General features: G+C 44.2%; 1 protein-coding gene across 1 annotated transcript in view; it reads right to left on the minus strand.

Annotated features, from left to right (window-relative positions):
* Positions 1 to 21077, minus strand: part of LOC144114632 (cytochrome P450 4C1-like) — a 57668-nt gene that overhangs the window by 5791 nt on the left and 30800 nt on the right. Inside the window, exons 4-9 of the mRNA XM_077648491.1 lie at positions 18258 to 18448; positions 15832 to 15901; positions 15617 to 15743; positions 13358 to 13525; positions 10860 to 11033; positions 8236 to 8302 (exon numbers count right to left, since the gene is read on the minus strand). Of these exons, the coding sequence (XP_077504617.1) occupies positions 8236 to 8302; positions 10860 to 11033; positions 13358 to 13525; positions 15617 to 15743; positions 15832 to 15901; positions 18258 to 18448 (797 nt within the window). The remainder of the gene's footprint in view (positions 1 to 8235; positions 8303 to 10859; positions 11034 to 13357; positions 13526 to 15616; positions 15744 to 15831; positions 15902 to 18257; positions 18449 to 21077) is intronic.

The following is a 21077-nucleotide window of genomic DNA, read 5'->3' on the forward strand; positions in this document are numbered from 1 at the left end:
GGGGGGGATTTTGGCGGGACGTGGACATAAAAATGCAATATCAAGCCGCCAAGCAGCTTCTAGGGCACACCGGAAAGCAAATCAAGAAAACAGACCGTCCGAAATTCAAGAGAAATGGAACGAGTACAGAAAGCAATACAAGCATGTCCAAAATGTGGTCCAGGAAAAGATTAAGGCTGCAACCGATAAGGGGATGGCAGATATTGGAAGAAAAGGTAAGCAGGCACCTAGAACGTTCTGGAACCACCTCAAGAGGCTTGATAACAATTCGAAGGAAACGCGTCGACATGTACAGGATGGCGACAGTAACTTATTCGAAAATGAAACGGCAATACAACTTATTTGCGAACAGTTAGACGAGGCTTTCAAAGCATGTGATCGGCACGCAGCTTGATGAAGGCTGCTACCGGGGGGGGGGGGGGGGGGGGGGGGGGGGCATGCAGCAACACGTCAGGGAGGACAAAATACCTACCAATAAGACTAATTCCGTTGCTCAGTAAGGAAATAAAGACTTTGTATGCTGCTTTAAGTGACGTATTGAGAACTAAAGAAATCCCAGCAAGCTGGCGAGAGAGTAGAATGAGCCTGATATGCAAAGGCAAAGATGAAAGAGGTCGCATTATGTCTCATAGGCCTCTAATGGTCACATCGATGTCGTATCGAATAGCAAAGCAAATCATAGAGGAAAAACTATAAGGTTGGACTGAACAGATGTAGCTTTTGGGAGACCTGCAGAATAGATTCCGACAAGGACTTAGATTAGACGACAACCTGTTCGCTGTCACCCAATGCATCAAAATTTCTGCAAGTGAAGAACGACCACAGTGGATGGCGTTTTTATACGTTAAAGAGTCTTACGACAATGCAAACCCCGCCCTGTTATGGGAAATTTTGGAAAAAGAGGGTGTAGGTTGTGAAACACTGTTTATTACAAGAAGTTTAATTACCAGGAGAACAACGTAGATGTGAATTGGCAAGAAATCAGATGTGCAGAAGGAGTTGCGGTTGGAAAAGGACTTAGACAAGGTTTTCCTTATCACCACTCCTATTTATGTTGTACATCAGGGGGACTGAACAGAAAGATAGAAAAGAGCCGATTAGGGTTTCCGGTATCATGGCGGCGAACTCGCATACCGGGATTGATATATGCCGATAACATCGTTCTTCAAGCAGACGGCGTGAGAGGCCTTGAAGACTTGGTAGAGGGTTGCGAGAAAAAAAAAAGGCTAAGGCTCTAGAACTGAGGTTGAGCGCTGAAAAATTGTGAGTCATGGTTTATAATTATGGGCCCGGTAGGATCACGCTACAAAATGGGGGTGTGCGAATAGTGCTTTCCCAAACCGAATCGAATACGAATAATGTAGCTTCGCTTCCAAATCGGATACGAATAGTGTAGCTAAAAACCGAATCCAATACGAATCGAATAGTGATAGGACCGAATCGAATACGAATCAAATATTAGTACTAATATTCGTTACTTGCGCGAATATTTTAGAAAACGAGGAATCGGGCGAAACATTGAAGCGACAATTGTGGCACTGCTGTACAGAGCTATAAGTTTAATAATTATGAAATCTGATATAACTGCTAAAAGGCGCAACATTTATCTGACTAATTTGTCGACACACGAAGTCACTATATTAACTCTGAGACGAGCAAGTTATCGGTATAGGAAAATTACCATTTGCTTGGTTTGGTCAGACACTTTTCCGCAACATTTTAGCCGAAAAAAGCCGCGCACAAGGCCGGAGGAAGTCTTGTACCCTATAGAAAAGTGGTTGGTGCCCGGCGGCACTAGAAGCACACCGCTGGAAATGAGACTGGTGGCACCTACGCATGAGCCATGGCCTCAGAGATCGCGCATCAAGGCAGGGTTTTCCAGAATTTACCTGAGTCCTGCCGCGTCGTCCAGTCTTGGAGGCCATGTGCAAGAATTTTGAACGCCAGCAAAGAAATGGACCGCGTCGTGGCCCCTCCATCGCCGTCATACTGTTCGCGGAAGGAGGGTGCGCGGCGCTGGTATGGGCCGTTTTTGGAACATGCGGCGAAGAAAAAATACGACCGGCCTGATTCGAACCTCCTGCCATTATTCGAAAAATATTGGAAAAATTAAGAACATGTTTGATTCTTTTCGAATGATCTTTAAAATACACAGTTTCGTTAGTTCGAATAATCGAATGTTAGATATTCGGATATTTGATTCGCGTACTGAAATTTTCCAATATTCGCACACCCCTACTGCAAAGCTTCGAGGTGCCTATAGTTAAGGCGTACATGTATGTTGGTATATGGATGAATGGTGGCAAAGACTACATGCGATACCAAAGGGAAGGAAATAAAAAAAAGTAAAAAGAAATGTAGCTGTCATGAAGATTCGCGCGCTCTGGGAATATAACAAATATAAAGTTATTCGGGGAATCCGGGGAAGCGCAATTATACCGGGCTTGAAGTTTGCAAACGCTGTGATGTGCTTGGGATCTCCCACAAATTTGGCACTAGATATAAACCAGAGAACAGTCGGTAGGCTTGCCTTGAAGGCACATGGAAACACTACTAATGAAGCAGTTCAAGGTGATATAGGGTGGCCTACATTCGAGGCGCGTGAGGCAAAAATTAAGGTACAAGGAAGAATGGTTGATGCCTATGAAAGAGAAGCGATGGGTGGCAAAAATCTCCAGATACTTATACCGATGCAGTATCGATACTAGATGAAGGCGAAGAACCAGATGGCTTGCTAATAAATACAAATGTCAAAGGGAAGAAACCGATAGTACGACAACCTTGAAACAGAAAATACTATCCTCAGAAAATACCCACTGTCAAAAGAAAAGGCCGGATAAGCCGACGTTGGAACTCTATAGGAAAGCTAAATCTCAGATTAAAAGAGAAAACTTTTTTGACAATTCAAAGGGAGTGGTTTACTTTTCGAGGCTAGGGCTGGGTGCTTGAGGGCGAAGCTTTACCGGAAAAAAATTGACTTTAGGCATGGCTTTGCTGTCACTATACGCAAGAAAGGGAGACGACAGAACATATTCTTATTCACGGTAAGACCCCCCCACCCCTCTGTGCACGATGCCGCCGCAGGAATCTGCGAAGCACTAGGGTTTCGTAATAGCCAGGTTATGCTCAATTCTCAAAAAGTAGAAATAAGTAAGAGAAGACTAGGTTATTGGTGGAGAAGGTCAAGGTAGTAGATAATAAACGGTAAGAAAATTCAAAGTTGATCTCAAGATACCGAGCACGCTAGGAATTAATGCCTAGGTGAAATCTGTCACCCCCCCGATACATAGGATAGGCTAATAATTACCTATCCATCTGTTCGTCTACAATTTCCCTCCGTCCGCCAGTCCGCCCTCCCGCCCGCCCGCCCGCCCTTCTCTACGCCTGCCTGCCTGCCTGCCTGCCTGCCTGCCTGCCTGCCTGCCTGCCCGCCCGCCCGCCCGCCCGCTTGTCCGTCCGTCCGTCCGTCCGTCCGTACGCCCGTCCGTCCGTCTGTCTGTCTGTCTGTCTGTCTGTCTGTCTGTCTGTCTGTCTGTCTGTCCGTCCGTCCGTCCGTCCGTCCGTCCGTCCGTCCGTCCGTCCGTCCGTCCGTCCGTCCGTCTGTCTGTCTGTCTGTCTGTCTGTCTGTCTGTCTGTCTGTCTGTCTGTCTGTCTGTCTGTCTGTCCGTCCGTCCGTCCGTCCGTCCGTCCGTCCGTCCGTCCGTCCGTCCGTCCGTCCGTCCGTCCGTCCGTCTGTCTGTCTGTCTGTCTGTCTGTCTGTCTGTCTGTCTGTCTGTCTGTCTGTCTGTCTGTCTGTCTGTCTGTCTGTCTGTCTGTCTGTCTGTCTGTCTGTCTGTCTGTCTGTCTGTCTCAAAGATCAGACGGTGAATTTTTCAGTCCTTTTTTTTCTATGTCCCTGACCTTGTTCTTTCTCCCCATTCACCCCCCCCCCCCCCCCACACACACACTTTAATTTACCCCTGAATACTCGCTGGCCATTTACTTCCGCTTGCCGCAGCTGAGGCCAATCAGTATCCGATAGCAGATGACGCGGCGGGCAAAAATAGTTTCCTTCCTTTTTGTTTTGTTTACTAAAATATCATACTAATTTTAGCACCTTAGATGAAAAACGTAACCTTCACCTGTCATTGCCCGATTTTGGGCTTTTTTGCTGACTCAGAAGTATTTTATTTCGGCTGCAAAGTATGGGAAAAATGCTGCTTCAGCATTGAACCTGTTTTTTTTTTCCCTCCCGTATCTGTTTAGAAACGATGGATGCACGAGACTTATTCGGGACAAACGGCGGCGTAGTATGTCAAGACCAAAAACTGTATGCGAATTTTGTGTTTTGGCGCTTACTATCCCAGCGGTTAAAGTTCGTCGACTCTGATTTTTTCCTGGCCGCTGCAGCACGTCATCTGTATATTAGGATTTTCCTTTTTTTTTTTGCTGACGGCCACGAGCAAGCAAGGAAGCAAGCAGGCTACAAGCAATCTAGCGTGTCGTACATGGTTGGCGGAGCAAGCATGCCACTCCATCTCTTTGAACAGTCTGTCACTGTCAGTGCCCGCTCCCCCTCACGTACCGCTCCATTCTATTATGCAGGCAAGGAGAGAAATTTTGGATTTATATTTATCCAATTTGTTGCCCCCATTTATGGAAAACACGAAATGGAGAACCAGCGCACGCACGAGTCTAATGTTGTTTTTGTGTTGCAGTCGAACCCTTTTTTCACTATCCAGCTAATCCTACAACTTTAGCAACCGATTCAAAATCGTTTTTTTATTTTATTGTGATTAGTTTGATTTTCCTTTATTGTGCACCCAATCATTCGCATCTCTGCCATCCCGCGGAACCCGTCGAACAAAATGGGGGATAGCACTCAATCAGTTCTCACTGTTGCCGTGAGAAGGTCCTCAACAGGAGTATTAGATCAGGGTAACGGTATTAGAAAGAATTTTTTTGATGGCATCTTTATTTGAGAGTGCCAAAAAATTTCAACAGTCTTAGGTTTTTCTTATGCGGTGTACTACTGTGGACAAATGCCTACAAAGCGTGCAAGCGGACACAGAGGTGCACTATCGTCCAAGAATGACCTTCTTTTACTGCCCCATAGGAGAGAAAATATGTCCTGACACCAGCTGCACAAAGATTTGCCATTATCTAGCAACATAGTCAACGTAGGTGTCGGTTTCAATTGCTACTAGCATATTCTAAAGGCTTTCATTCTCAACGGAATATAAATTCGGATATTTCTGTACTTTTCTGCGCAGCTATGTTCGTGTTCACTCGAATCCATGAGCTGAATGTCTTCCTTTGCGCGTTACTAGGCCTTTTCCGCATGTATTCGGGATGCGTTATGCATAATGACATGTATTTTGGACTGCTATTGAATTGATTGTGGGTGGAAAGTTTTTTTGTTTTCTGCGTGTTGTAGCAAATATTTCATCGGCACATAGCATCAATTTGTTTGGGAATTGTGTTTAGTTTAGTGTTCCCGTGTAGCGCTTAGTTAGTGTCAGTTTTCTATTCATCCTCTTTTCCCGTGCAACGCTTTCTTTTCTTAACGGGGAAATAAACGGTTGGCTCGCACCTAAGGATAAAAGCTTGCTTGTAAGCAACTGTAGAAAAGAAAACAAGAAAAACGAAAAATATAGCAGTAAAACCGCATGAGTGGTTAACCTGAAAAGGCTGACTTCTGCGATGTTACATCGCTCTTCTCGCATATAATGAACAATAGTGTGTGATGAAATTAGCTATAACATAACTGTAGGAGCAGCTGCAGTCGGCAACTAGTGCGCCAAAACAGCGCTTTGTTTTGAAGGGTGGTATGCTGATGTCATATGAGCCACAAATATTGAATTACTTGGTTGCGAAATTGTAATCGGAGTAATGTGCATTAATGCGATAAGTTCGAGGAGGTCTTCATGTGGCGGATGCGTACTTACGTTGAAGTCAAACGAACGCTTCATATGGCTGAAATTTCTCATATCGCATAGATGATACGAAGACAGCATCTACCTGGCGCAGAGGACGTTCTCTACATCACTAAGCCCATAAATCTAGACGTCGCTTAGAAAAATTTACGCTCACTCAGATTAGCAGAAAGGGCAGCTACTAAGTATTTGAATCACTAAGCTCTTTCAACTGATCTGTTTAGCCGCATATGTGAAGATTACGGCGAAGGCAGACCGATAACATCTCCATTAAGCCTGTGATTGCAATTGCACGCATCCCTGAGGTCCTTCCGTAACACTTGTTGGTTAGTGTGATTAGCGATTCTTCGATAAATGATGCAGTCGTCTACAAACACGCCGATTTTCGAAGTAACAAGCATAGGTACGCCACTAATGCAAATTCGGTAGAGGCGAGCATAGGAGGTATCTTTGCGAGACATCTTATACAACTTGGGAGAAAGGCTGGATGACCGGCTATTCACATGCACTCACTGTTTGCAATCAGTAAAGAACTGTTTATGAAAACCAATTTCAGACACGCGTCCACAACTTCAACTGAGGCAACCTTAGTCGTAGGTGGGGATGAGGTGCCTTCTGGAATGTTATTGCGAAACGGAGGAAAACATAGTCAGCCTGCATGCTATTACCAAGGCTGGTAGTGCGTCGCCCACAAAAGAATGAAGACCAAAAAGATTTATTTCGTACACAACTGCAAAAAAATCGTATTATTTCAGCCATGCTTAATATTAATGGAACTTGATTTTTTAATGAAAAAACATTCCGCTATTTAATTTAACTGGTAAATCCTGTGCTTCTTTTAGCCTTGAAGGTGTGAGAGAGATTGCTGGCTGTTCTTGCCTCATAATTCACTGAAACAATTAAGTCCTTCACAGTTGGACATATTCATCTGTGCTTCACAAACATTTCGATATTTAATTTAACTGGTAAAGCATGTGCTTCTTTTATCTTTGCAGGTGTGAGAGTGATTGCTGGCTGTTCTTGCCTCCTAATTCACAGAAACAATTAAGTCCTTCACAGTTGGACATATTCATCTGTGCTTCACAAACATTTCGATATTTATTTTACTGGTAAATCATGTGCTTCTTTTATCTTTGCAGGTGTGAGAGAGATTGCTGGCTGTTCTTGCCTCCTAATTCACAGAAACTATTAAGTCCTTCACAGTTGGACATATTCATCTGTGCTTCACAAACATTTCGATATTTAATTTAACTGGTAAATCATGTGCTTCTTTTATCTTTGCAGGTGTGAGAGAGATTACTGGCTGTTCTTGCCTCCTAATTCACAGAAACAATTAAGTACTTCAAAGTTGGACATATTCATCTCTGCTGCCACATGCTAAAAAAAAAAAACTACGAAATAGGATGGGTGCACGCGATAATGCAAGATAAAATGGTTCTAATCGCCAAAATTGTCTTCATGAAAGTATGACGAGCTTGGTGACGCGTTTCTTCCTTTAAAACGATGGTGTAGCAAAGCCGCTTCTGCAGAAGCCGGAACAGAACTGCTGTATGGACGTTGTGGATGGCTAAATAGCTTGCAGTCCTGCTGTTTGAAGCAGGTCTTGGTGGTGTGGATGCTTTTGGTTTGTGCCACATCGGTCAGGACGCCGTTTGATGAATGGGGCGAATCAATCTAAGAGACGTAAACCTTGACTGAAACAGCTTACTGAACGCACGTCGACGTCTCTATAGTGGCGCATCACTCCACAGAGCTCAGAGCTACTGCAGGAAGATCCCATTGTTTTTGGTTTTCATAGCTGTCGCAAACCGCTGACAATGAACCACCGCACCCAACGAGGCTCAGTGACCCGACGTAAGGACTATGAACGTTCATGTTGCTTCCTTTTTTCTCTTTTTTTTTTCCCTTCAAGCTCAGTCTCGCAGCTGATATTTTGCAGCCGTTTCCGCCACATAAACCAGCGAAACATTGCGCTTTTTGTTTATGCTGGCAGTGAAGACAAGACTATGATATCACTTATCGTTGCTGAATTATTTGAATTCACCTGGGGCTATCGGACCAATCACGAAAACAAGGAACTGGTGGCGGCAACTAGGAACGGGAGCATCGCCCTTTCCCTACGATTATAGTTATAACAGCGGCTCTTATGTGCCATGCTCTGTCCAGTATTTAGCGCTGATATATATATATATATATATATATATATATATATATATATATATATATATATATATATATATATACAATATTTTTCTTGCCAGAATTTTTTCGACTCAGAGGTGCATTAACCTGCTTCATAAGTTTCAAGTACAACGCTTACCGATTTGGAAGTCCTCTTCTACTTCTCTCCCGTAGATAGGGAGTATCGTGAATATTCTCTGCGACTCCTACAAAACGGAATAAGGAGAAACAATGATAACTCAAGCGACAAAGCTGCGAATATTGCTTAGTACGTCTTCAGGTTAGCCATGGCTCGAACACATGTAAATGGTCACTGTGTCGCATCTTAGTCACAGCGAGGTACAGCATTTGTCAACAGTTTGCAGCCTAAGAGGTTTGCTTCTAAGGCGTTTAGTTGAGTTCTTGTAGCATCACTGGAAGTCTTCACTTCTTGAGGGAAGACAGCTACACTTTTTCTCGCCTTCCAGAGATCTGCATCGCCAACGATGCATAATAAGCCAAACAGCATTGCCCACAAGCTCTAAACTTTTGACAAAAAGGGCGCTCGTGTCCTAGGCTTATTTACAAGCATACGGTACTTCTTGACCCGACCTTGTCGGTTTGTGAGGAAATCTTTCCAGTGAAGGGAATAATCTGTGAGAAAATGAATTTCACATATAGCCATCATACTACCCAGCATAGGCGCCCCTGGTATCTCTACATCCGTTTTTTAATATGGGCTGTGGGCGGTGTATGGGCTGTGTAGTCCCACTAGAAACAACAGATAATCGGCCCCATAATTAGCGAATGGTAATTGTACTGCTTAACTAACAAGCACACTTTGTGAACCTTGAATATATTTAAGATTTGATTCGCCATTGTTTAATAAAGAGCGTCGCGATTTATTGTCAATTTCTTTGTATCTCGAAATACATATTATTTTTACATATCATACATGATATACTTTATGGTGCACTAGTGACGCTTGCTGCTACGTTCGTAGCGTTGCGCGCGTCCTCTGAGACACCTAGGCGTTGGTTGCGCAAAGTTGGATGACGCTGCTGTTCCTCCGTAAATGTACAACCTAGCCGGAATAAAACGAACATAAGTGACGTATGTCAGCTTTACTTAGGGGATAATTATCTTCTGACACTCTGACCAAGTCATCGGGAGCGCGAATTAGTTTTGCCGTTTTCGAAGGTTATTACTTAACTGCGCTATGAGCGGATTGATGGCCGTGTCGTCGGTGCACATTTTCGCTGGCTACCGTCAGGGCCGCTTCTCCTTGCTTGCTGATTGCACTTAGGCTATGCTGCTGTCTCTTGGATATTTGCAGGCTCATGTTCCGCGAAAACTCATTATTATCGCACTTGTCGAATTATACGCAAGCTTCAGGGCATGACGGGATAATTGGATGTCCTTGTTGTTGTCAGAGGCGCTTTCAGCAATGAGAAACTTGACATCATTTGCAGCGACCGCCACACAAGCGTTGTGACTCTTATAACGTGAAGCAAGCAGGAGCTTGAGTAAACTTAACAAAAAATATTGTCGGGCTTTGATTGGTTTCGACATGTATGTTGCCTGCTGTTTTTTCTTTCGCGTGACCAACGTTACGCCGTTAAACATTGTGGAAAGCTCCTAAACATGGACTACTTCTCAGACATAGGAGGCTTCGTTGAGCTGTTGGTTACTGGGCTATGCCTATTTACTTTGCGCCGCCTTTTTGCTTTTGCATGTTATGTACTCTTATGCTTATGTATGTTATGTACTGTTGCATGTCATGTACTGTTATGTACTGTTACTGCATGTCATGTATATTCGGGAATGTGTAGGCGGTGCCCCCGAGTCACGGGTTCAGACGACAGATACAGTGTAACAGTGTTGTTGAGGAATTCGAGGCGCACGGAATTACAGTCGGGGGCACTTCGTGGCCGGGCATCATTGCGCCTGTCTGTCACGCAGTTAGAGGACACGTGACCTGGGTTGACACCTACTGCAATGAAATCGTCAAATTTGGTAGAGCGCTAGTGCATCCTGAATATTGCTACTGTAAAATTATTCGTCGCCGACACCCCCTGAGGAAATCGTTGCTGCGAACTTGAGCCCTCACCCCCTTGGCAGCGACAAAGCGAACTGAATGCCTGCGAAGCTAACCTCTCGGAGAGGGGGTCCAGGAGGATACCTACACTGTTTTCCAAACGTGAGACAACGGAAACTTTTAGCAACGCTCGACAGGCAACGCTCGTGGCGCATACACTATAGCGCTTAAGTGCATTAATGCAGCCACAATCGTGCTGGGCCCTTAATAAGCGACCGAAACAAATTCATTCTCTCTGTATCTTTCAGATAAAGTTAATAGTAAAGAAAACGTACCATTGATAAACTGAATTTCTTTAGTTGTATAAGACATCAGATTAGCCTGCGCTTTCATCGAATGGTCTTGGATTCTCTTCTCCAGAAAAAGAATTAAATGCAAGCGCAAAGTTCGTGGACACGGCGTTAACAGTGCTTTAAGCCTAGATTATTGGGCGACCTTTTGGATTTATCTCGATAAGCGCTTAACAGCGTTGTTCATATTCTCATGAGGCAACGAGGCACTATCGTTATGGTCGCTGTTTTGAAACGACCGATCTTCTCAGTAGGTAGCAACAGGGCGCAGCTCGTTATTAGTTTAAGGACGGGAGCTAACGATAGTTTCTGCCAAAACTAAGGCTAGAATCCGCTATAGTGTTCTTAACCACAATGATGAGGCGGCAAAAATGACGATAAAAAATCTGCCCATACCTTCATAACGCAGTCGAGGTACTTCATAGCCGAAGTGTCTTCTCTTGTTACATCACGGTCGAAGTCTCCATGAAATATAAGATCGATTTCTTCGGTCACTTTTCTTTGCACATCTTGGTGAAGTCCCAGTATGTAGAGCAAATATGTCAATCCCACTGCTGTTGTCTCATGGCCCTGAAATTACAAATCCGTCTAAACCAACATATCTTCCACGGGCTAAAATCTTATGATCTGAGGAAACAATAAAAGAAAACTCTAGTGAAGCAATTTGACACTTTTGTGGCTCAAGTCAAACAGTCGAAGCCTTTACAGCGTTTGTGTGTTAAAAAAAATGTTCGTTTCGCTAAGAAGGCCCAGGATGCAAGACCAAGGAATACTCTGTTTTCTTTGCTTGAATATCGGCATTGGATGCGCCTTAAAAAGCGTGCATCAATGAAGTAGTCCTCTAGCAGCTAAGAATCGACGCAAGTCTAACAAGACACAATGCTGAAATTCTACTTGCACGGAAATTATGCCTCACCATGTGGTGCCCGACCTAGAAAACTCAGTTGAGGATATCTGCTTCGCGAAAATTTAATGATGTCACCATTGTGAAAGTGTTTTAGTAAGTGAAGGGTGGGTTATAGGACCCCATGACACCCCTATAGGCTATAGGCGACACCTTGAATACATCGCAAGGAGATGACTGAGAATTCATCTTTATCTCTGGTCCTTTAAAAGGCACAGACATCTGTGTGCATAAGCGTTATAAAATTTTGTATGCGCCGAAATGCTGGCGCTGCAGCTGACCACCGAATTCAAGAACCGGCGTTTAGCCCCAGAATGTCACAGCCGTGAAGCTACCAAGGAAGCTTTTACTGCGTGCGGCTGCCTTTGTGAGCAATGTACTTTTCAAGACGTGCTCCTGTCTCTTAAACGTACGCCGTGGACAAGTCTACATTGAAACTAGCAAACTGCTGTCTCCAACCAACCGTAGAGTGGCACGTGAAGGTCTCGTTAAGCTGTTGCGATGTCACTTGCCGTTCATCACTACTGATATCGAACATATGATCATGAGCATCTAGGGATGAGGTGCTTGATAGATATGAATATCAAATGGGCTACTCCCTATTTTGGTCATGTTCACAAACTCTCGAAGAAGGCCAGAACGTCACAGGAAACTAGGACATCGGCCAACGTACGAATTCATCATCGATGGACACCACCACGGTGTGCAGCTTTCGGAGCGAAAGCTGCACTACTCACGTACAAACCTCGAAGGTCATTTAAGGCGCAGATATGACCTAGAAGTGGCCTCAATTATTAAAACAAACTAGAAGAAAATTGTGGTGTCGATGGGAATCTAATCCGGGCCTCCGGCCATGCGAGACGGGGACGCTTTCATTTGCCACGACTGTTCGACCCGTAGAAGCGAAGGAAGGCGCGTCTTGTGAATGCACAGTTGTCTAAGAAATGTATCTTCGAGTTGTACTGAGGCGTGCATGAATAATTTAATTATTAGCGTGTAAATTACATATATCCTAATTAAGCGAGTAGCGAACTATGTTTCCGGTTAATTTCGTGCATGGCGTGCAGTCATAGCGCCATCATGCAGCACCCACTAATACCTCAACACTCAATGTACGGTGATGGTACAGCATATGGCGGGCGTCTAGTGAATGCACAGATGTCTTAAAAACATATCTTCGAGCTATGTACTGAGGCGTTCATGATGAAAATCGTGATACGCAATAAAGTTTAACCAACAGAAACCGTGTCTAACTATGCATAACCGTGTCCAACCAAGCATAACCGACCTTTCACTCCAACTAACCAGGTTCAGCCGAGTTGAACCACAGTCGAATTTTTTAACATACCATAGTGAAGGAAAGTTATGTTTGCCCCTTTAAAAAGGCCTCAGACCATTAGGATTCGATATCAATCCTACGTCCAGGTCTACATCGAATCTCCGGCACTATCAATTTTTGGAGGATGGGGAGACCTTTCGTTCTCGCGCCTTCAGACCTCTTCAGTGCCAGGGATGCTACCGGACCCCCGCTGCGCAGCCTGGAAGCAAGAACCGTAACCGTGGACTGCGAGCCTTACAAGAGGGCGCTACATTGCCATGTAGAGTTGCGATGACGTGGGTAATGCTCGTAATGATGAACAATTTGTCTCCGTTTCAATTCCGCTTTTAGCCGGGCAATTTTGCGGCAGCTAGCTGAGACAGTCTTTCTGCATATTATCGAACTGGTCCCTGCGTAAGTTATTGCAAAAATACCACCAAATTCAGACCTTTAGCTTGCCCGCGCCATGTCCACTGCCCCCTCTAGTGCGACAAATTGAGAAAGGCCCTGACTCCCGCTTTTTACACAACATCCTAGTGCATGTAAACAAATGCGACCTGGCGGTTAGGTTCGAAGAATTACCGACCTGATTAAATTATTTTTACGGTTTACTTAACTTTGTAAAATAATGTAATACTGGTGACTTTAACCAGTGAAAAGTTAGTAACTCACAGCGAACAAAAACGTGTTTACTTCTTCAATAATATCCTCTTCCGAAAGCGAAGAGTCTTCCAGATGGTGCTTCAGAAGGACGTCGAGGAAGGCTTTCGAGTATTTTGAATTCTGGTCTTGCCTGCTGCTTTTATCTTGACTGAGAATCACTTTTCGTCTTCTGATAACCTTTATTGCAAAAACAGGAGAGATGAAGGTTGTTAGCAGAAAAAGAGAGGAAACATCATTGAAGCAAAGAAGAAGGTGTAGCGCTTCACAAGTAGCGCCGTCGACAGCTTCTACTCAGAGGTGGGAGTCAGCAAGATATAATCGCCAACATGGATGATCCAACCCGCTTGTACAATGAAAACCGAGATTATGATTGTTCAATAAAGGTTAAGCTGTGCAACTGCAGGTTTTTTCTTCACATGTACTTCTTAGTCGGCCAGCGGTGCACGGCAATAAAAATAATACAGAAACATAACAGCAATTTTAGTGACATGGATTTGCGTAGTGATGCCACTATCATATTTATTACCAACACAAATTTCGTTCTCTTGAAGATGTTAAGACTGTGGATTTAGGGACCAGTGTGTCAGACATAATACTGGAATGAAGGATGTCGCTTTGAAACAACACGTTGAAAAGGCGAGGACCGGGCCGTGTTGCCATACCTCATAGTTAACCCAATCTGCGAAGTTAACCCAACTTACGAACCCTGGCAAGTTCACAGATGAAAAAGCTTTATTTTCATTGCGATGCGGGAATGAGTTGAAAATAAGCCAGGTTGTAATTACCGTCACCTTGGAATCTCCTGCACATAAAAGCTCCGATCTCGTGCAGTCATTAAGCTCTTTCAACATAGTGAATAGCAATCTGTTCGTCTTAAGCATTTTAACACACTAAGAATTAAACTGGCATTATTTACGCATGTATGACGAACTGCAGGTATTATAGATTTCTCCGCGTAAAGCAACCACATGCTGCTGCTGGACAAGGATCTAATGATTATGAAATAAAAATTGCACGAGTGCTAGTGAAATGTGATCTGTAAGTCACAAAGAAAAAACTGCTGCAAAGTCGCAGACAACGGAGAGGAGCGAAATGCATGAAATTTTCCTAAACGGTGTCTTTTCACGTTGTGACTGCTACTAATTGCAAGCAAGCAACCTTGCTTAAATTTCACCTTTGACGACGTCGTCTACAATCATCACTGTTCAAATTCAAATTCCTTAACACCACGCTACTAGAATACGAACTTTGAAGGCGTTTTACATCGGCGAAAATCTAGCTTACTTTAATTTTTCTGTTCTTTTTGTAAGAAAAATAATTGAATAATGAATGTTATGAATTTTAACGGCGCAAGGAAAGCTTGGCCACAGAACGCCATGGCACAAAATTGGTTTTATCGACTCAAAGCCGGGTCGAAGACCCGTTTTTCCAAGCAATTCACTTAAGGGACGCCGAGCATCAGGCCAGAGGAAGCTTGTACTCATTGGAAAACCGATGGGTACCCGGCGGCACTGGGGATCCAACCCCGCCCCTTCCGCACACTTGGAAGATGCTTAATTAAACTACTAGGCCGCCACTGCGGGCAAAAAGCAAAAATGACGCCCGTATGCTGTGCGATGTCAGTGCACGTTAAAGATCCCCAGGGGGTCAAAATTATTCCCGAGCTCTCCCTTAAGGTACTTCTTTCTCTCTTTCTTCTTTCACTCCCACCTTCCGCCCTTCCCTTACGGCGCGGTTCGGGTGTCCACCTCACGAGATTTGAGACAATTACTGTGCCATTTCCTTTCCTCAAAAACGAATTTTCAAAGTACATAGCAGAAAGGTAGCCAGCTGTAACGGCTGCCCTGTCTTATTTGAATGAAAAATAACCAGCGTGCTAGCGCGCACGGCACATGCGCAGTAAATTGGCTTACAGTCTCTCCGCCTAGATTCAAATAACATGTACGTAAGTTCGGCTCATGATTGGCTGGTGTCTGCACTGTCACCTGGATGCAATTGTATTCGAATGGCCAAAGAATGGCCATTACAGAGAGGTGAACTCACGTAAGCAACACTAAATCAGTCACCTTATCACTACTGTTTTGGATGAGAGCAACACAACTCTTAGTTTCCTCATTGTACTACCCACTGAACGGCTCACGACATTTAGAGCTTGAAGGGTCTACGCAGTCGTGCGTGAGCAGATAGAAACGCGTAATACACTTCTTAGTTTTGTTTTTCAGGATTCAGAGAGTTTCCGGTAACTGAGTAAGGCGGGGTCAGACTAACCTCTTTTACAAATTTGTTGAGGCCTTCAGCACTTCTGGAGAATCTTCTTCTTTGGCTTGATAGGTTGTATGCCACGTTCCACCACAGCCACGGCTTGCAAAGTCTCTCCATCCCAGAATTCAGCAGCCTGGAAGAGTGTCCAGCGAGGTGATGAGCCGCGGTCAGCAGTGATGAGGTGATGAGGTCCCGGTCAAATTTTTACTTGCTATACTTACGTGTGCAAGTTTTTCACGTAATTATGCTGAGTAGTTCCCTGCGCCCCCAGCTGTATCCCCATGGCTGACTCTGCGTGGAATAAACAATTGTACCGGCAAAAAAAAGTGCAAGTAGTCCAGATTAGAACTCCAGTGAAACTTTCACAATGCGTCCAGAAATATTACTTCCCATGACAATGTTTCGTCTGCTTCATTTGAACCCTGAAGCATTGGCTTTCTGCCCTGTTTATGAGCTCCAGTGCCGCCATAAGAAGCTGAATCTTACAATGATGACTAGTTGCAACATTTAATAGCGTGAGTAGCGAATGCAGTCATTTCAACATTTGGAAGTTACTGCATTCTGAAGGTTTCCTTCGTGCGCCGTGCTTTGGCATACAGAATTGTTTAAAAAATAGAAATGAAATCTTTGATCTCGCTGTTTCAAACGAAGTTTCAAGAGCGACTATTTTGCACTTCATCGAAGCGGAATAAAAATATTGCTGCGCATCGAAATGTACGATTTTGTTTTCGTCACAAGCGCGTACATCTGAGATGGTATGCTGGGATTAGGTGGCGGTATATTCGTTTACATAAGCATAATGACCTTGCCGCACTCCAAAGCGTTTCAGCCTCGTCTGCCAGCCGGTCGGAACTCAAGGCAAGGGGCGTCTTCAAGGGCAACGGACAGGCCTCATGTGTCTCCTTGGCACATTTGTGCCGGTCACCTATGATGTTCTTATCTTCTCCCTTTTATATCACATTTTTTTTCTCCATGCAAAGGTCGCGTACAGACGGATTCAGATGTACTAGTGGACTACACTACCATGACTCATTTTCTTTACCTTGTGATTCTGTGCACCATAAAATGTGGGTCACAGACTTATCAATCCGGGCAAGGCTACTTTATTAAGACAGTGTCACTAGGGCACATGTTAACGTTATGTCTTTACTTTGCCATTTTAGTTCTTAGCTTGCTGGCGCACTGGGCGAATGTACTGAGAACCTTGGGAACAAAAAAAATTTCATATGACACATGTCAGTAGAACAACAATCTTACTCGAATGATGCACCTTCTTCAACACCTCTGCTAAAGCCAGTATTTACACAGCCATCACCAGACAGATCTTTGCGGCATCTCAAATCCATCCGTATCCGAATTTGCCCATTCCTATCGGGGTGAAATCAACAAGGATGCTAGTTCTTTCGCTGTAGTGTCCCTTGCTTTGAAGATGTTAATCGATAACTTTCGCTCCCTCCACAAGGAAATAGAAACAAATAAGAATGCAAAACGGAAACGTCGTGAGTAAGTCGGGACAAAGAAATGCCGCAGGTACGTACTACTTCAGCGTGGGCCAGAAGAAGATTACTGCTGTTCCGTCTTGTTTGGTTTGAAGGAACAGCAACCATTTCTACGCAAGTTTTATTCAGCTCAGGATGTTGACACAAACTTTACTCAAGACTTCTAGGTGCACATAAACATTGTAGACCAGGCTTAGTAAAGACCTGCACATTTGCTAAAAAAGTGCACTCATGCGTTTACCTGCGCACGTGGCAAGTGAAGTTTTGGATTTTTGGGGATCGCACAGCTGAAATGATGTATAGCTCAGGGAGGGCACCATAAAAAATGGACTACACTCATGGTGCGCCCGCTTCGTAAAATCATTCCGCTACACTATCTGCACTATGCACGCACAAAAGTAGAAACCGCAAGCAAAAAATTTGCAGCAATTAAAAAGCGTTTAACTTCTTCTTACACCGCGTGCCGAATTAGCATGAAACAAATCGCAAAAACAGACGTGCGCGTAACCACGTATTTAACAGTCTCAGCTTCCTCTGCACAGAAAAAACAGCGGTTTTGTTGCAAGCGCCGCTGACGGCGCCTCACTACTTTCCCATTACGCTTAATTCCATGATGTCTAGTGGAAGGCGAGCTACATCTATGTATATAATGTGAATCGCCTTGCAGAATAAGTGGTTTGAAATCAGAACACCGTGCTCATGGTACACTTTGACCTGGTGTCCTGTTTGTACTGTAGTTCGTTCCAACCATTTTATAACTTTGTCGACGCACACATAACGCACACATAGCGATGACACTCTTTGGACAAGTTGCCCTTGCGCCATGAAAATTGATCATCACCACCACCATCTGTACGCATAACAAGCAATCACAGACTGTCTTATGATAAAAGTGTGTCAACGTTTCTGCTAGGAACCTTTTGCCGTCTAGAAATAAAGACAAATGCTAGTTGCCCCTTAACATCAATACTGAAATTTACAAATGATTTTTAGTGCGATTATTTTTGCCATAACAGAAGTGGACTGCATTATAATCTTATTGGTAGTGTGCATATAGAAAAGTATTAGATTCATTCCGGTGTTGCCTAAGCGAGGCACTAAACAAATTAACCTGATCAGTGATCGTTGCTTGAAACGTGGCACTTTACCGCACAGCACGTCGAGGGTGCAGTGCGTCATCATGGGAAAGAGGTCGACGAAGTCCATGTGTTCCGACTCTCTTATCTTCTGCACCAGAACTCTGGCCTGCTCGTTGAATATGGCTACGCAGCTGTCGAGGACGCGGAAATGGAACGCCGGCGTCAGTAGCTTCCGTCGAGAACGCCATTTGGTCCCTGTGCTGAAGAAGGGGCGCGTGCCAACATCTCGTGAATGACGGATTCAATGTGAGGAACACGCAAAAAAGAAATGCCATTTATATTACTCCTGAAGAGACTCAACAATCTGCTCAACAGGAAGTGAAGAGGAATGCGATGCGTACCATTACGTTTGTAACATAAGATGCTATAAAAGAGATCACATACGTATAAGGTAAAATGTGCACTGTGTCTGAAGAGCAGGAATACTAAAAACGAAAAGTTAGAGGCATTGTTAAAGTTTTTAACATTAAGCCCGTTCAATTGTCCTCACACAAAAAATGTAAGAAAAATAGATTTTTGGCTTGAAGGATTTGATTACGCGCGACATATGCACTACTATAAGCTCGTAGCAAGGAGATATTCATAAAAGTAATTTTTTGGACCTGCTGTGGCAATGACCCCCTGCCGTGTAAGTTATCTGGAAACCTTATTACAAATCCTTTTCTCTATTTCCATTCACCGATAGCAGAGTAGTATGATCCCAAAGCACCTAAACAAAATTTACTTTAGGTTCGTTACGGCCGGGTTCTACGTGTATCGAATTGCTAGTTTGCCAGCGGATTCTTGCCAGGAGCAAATGGGCTCACGTAATATTCTGCTGACAACATCTGTAACCAATTCGTACATCGATGGCGCTCAGGAGCCTTGAACATTATTCTCAAATATGACCCCTTTTATACGTTGGTGCGAGGAGGCTCATCGCTGATTTCGCAAACAAGCTTCAGTTGATACTAGTTATAACTAACAAGAAATATTTATGCAAGGATGTGGTTTGTAAATCACACAGTGGTCTGGTTCCCCTTTGCTTTAGTTAAGCTCGACGCAGTTGATGTCACGCATGGACCTTAAAAACACGTGACAGGCGATTTGCAGTACTGCGCCTTCTGCTTACCATGTGGCACTTGCAAGGAAATCATGGAGTGCAGAATCCCACTTCCTGGAGGTAAGGGCCATAAAACTAGCTGTTAATGGGGCTGTCTTATCTTCGTCTTGCAAGTCGGGTTCGCCTTCCTCTGAAGTTAATTACGGGCTCCCCGTATGCACACCAAATCGTGGTTCGCTCGCACGTCTCGCATTAGACCGCTTTAATGCATGAAGTGAACGCATGACTAGCGCTCAAAGCTATACTCATCGGCAGTTTACTTCTAGCATTTTGTGGTCGCCATCCTTTAAGAGGGCCCTGAAAACGCCTTTTTATCGAGCAATAGAGAAAGCTTTAAATCAGCAGGGCGGATTACAAATGATGCTGTCAAGAGGAACTTGAACTAGAGTGGAGCTCAGGAGGAGTGGAGAAGTTTCTTCAAAATTAGAGGAATAAAACGTGCAATATGTGCCATCACTCTCAATGGAATCTTTCCATCTTCCGACTAGCTCCTTCAGAGGCAAGGAGGAGGAGCTTCACTGGCAAACTCGACGAAGCTATAGCTTTTTTCGCACACCCGCGACAGTTGAGTTGAGTGGTTGTATGCTACAGGTCGGATTAGCCTTGCTTATTCTGCTGGCAGATGTTCCACCGTAGCGTCACTTATATGTTAATAATGACCTAAAACCTGTCGCATCTGCCCCTCTATGCGCACAGACACTTATAATGGCACATATTCTATTCCCGCAGTCACCATCTATGAACACATTCACTCACAGTAGAACATATAGTCCACTCCACAAGTCACCATCTATGCACATATTCAATCCCAGCAGAAAATATTCTATTCCAGTGCCACCATCCACGCACACATTCACTCACAGTAGACCATTGTCTGTTCCTGCTGTCACTATTTAGAGGCAAGATCAGTGTCCTGCAGAAATTTTAAAACAAGGCGTACAGCCTCCCTTCTGCATGTCTGGTTTGCACTCGAGTAGCCAATGTCCTGAACTGTACTGTGAAGGACTCCTGTCTTCTTGAAGGAAGCGAACATCACATACCTTTTCGCGTTGTACTCTGGACAGTAGTATAATGTTCTATATCTCCGCACACACCATATAAAGAACATAGCGGAGACGATGTCATGCCCGTCTTATGCACCCAGGCAGGAGTACGAGCAGAGACCGTGCGAATTTGATGTAGTAGAGTGGCCTGGGATCTTCTCAGTCCCTTGGTCACACATGGCTTGTAGTGTGCACTCCACAGGGTACTAAAATGATCGAGCACCGTTTCTCTGAAGTCTTTTTTTTATCTTGAGGTACTTTTTTAGATGGATTTCTTGAAAGAGTTTTGTGTACGAGACTGTCTGCCATCTCATTGCCTCTGACTCCTATGCGAGATGGCACCCATTGGAAATATAGAGTAAAGCATCTGCTGTGCAGATTCTGCACGAAGCGTAGAGAGCTTATAGACAAGACATCAGTATTGAAACCGCGCTCTAACCTCCGAAGGGCAGAATTTGAATAAGTTAGGATGACAACAGGTTGAGCCGGACATGACCCTAGCTTCCGTAAAGCCACCTCAGTAGCAACACTTTCGGCCGTTGTGGAGGATACGACAGCAGTAAAGCACACAGACCACTTACAGTCCAAAGAAGGATGTAAAAAGCCGCTGCGCTAGCTAGTTTGACCTTGTCCACAGAACCATCCGTGAAAATTTGAAGATGGCGGGCATACTCTGTTTCCAAA

The sequence above is a fragment of the Amblyomma americanum genome, chromosome 1 (assembly GCF_052857255.1).
Source record: "Amblyomma americanum isolate KBUSLIRL-KWMA chromosome 1, ASM5285725v1, whole genome shotgun sequence".
Lineage (NCBI taxonomy): Eukaryota > Metazoa > Arthropoda > Arachnida > Ixodida > Ixodidae > Amblyomma > Amblyomma americanum.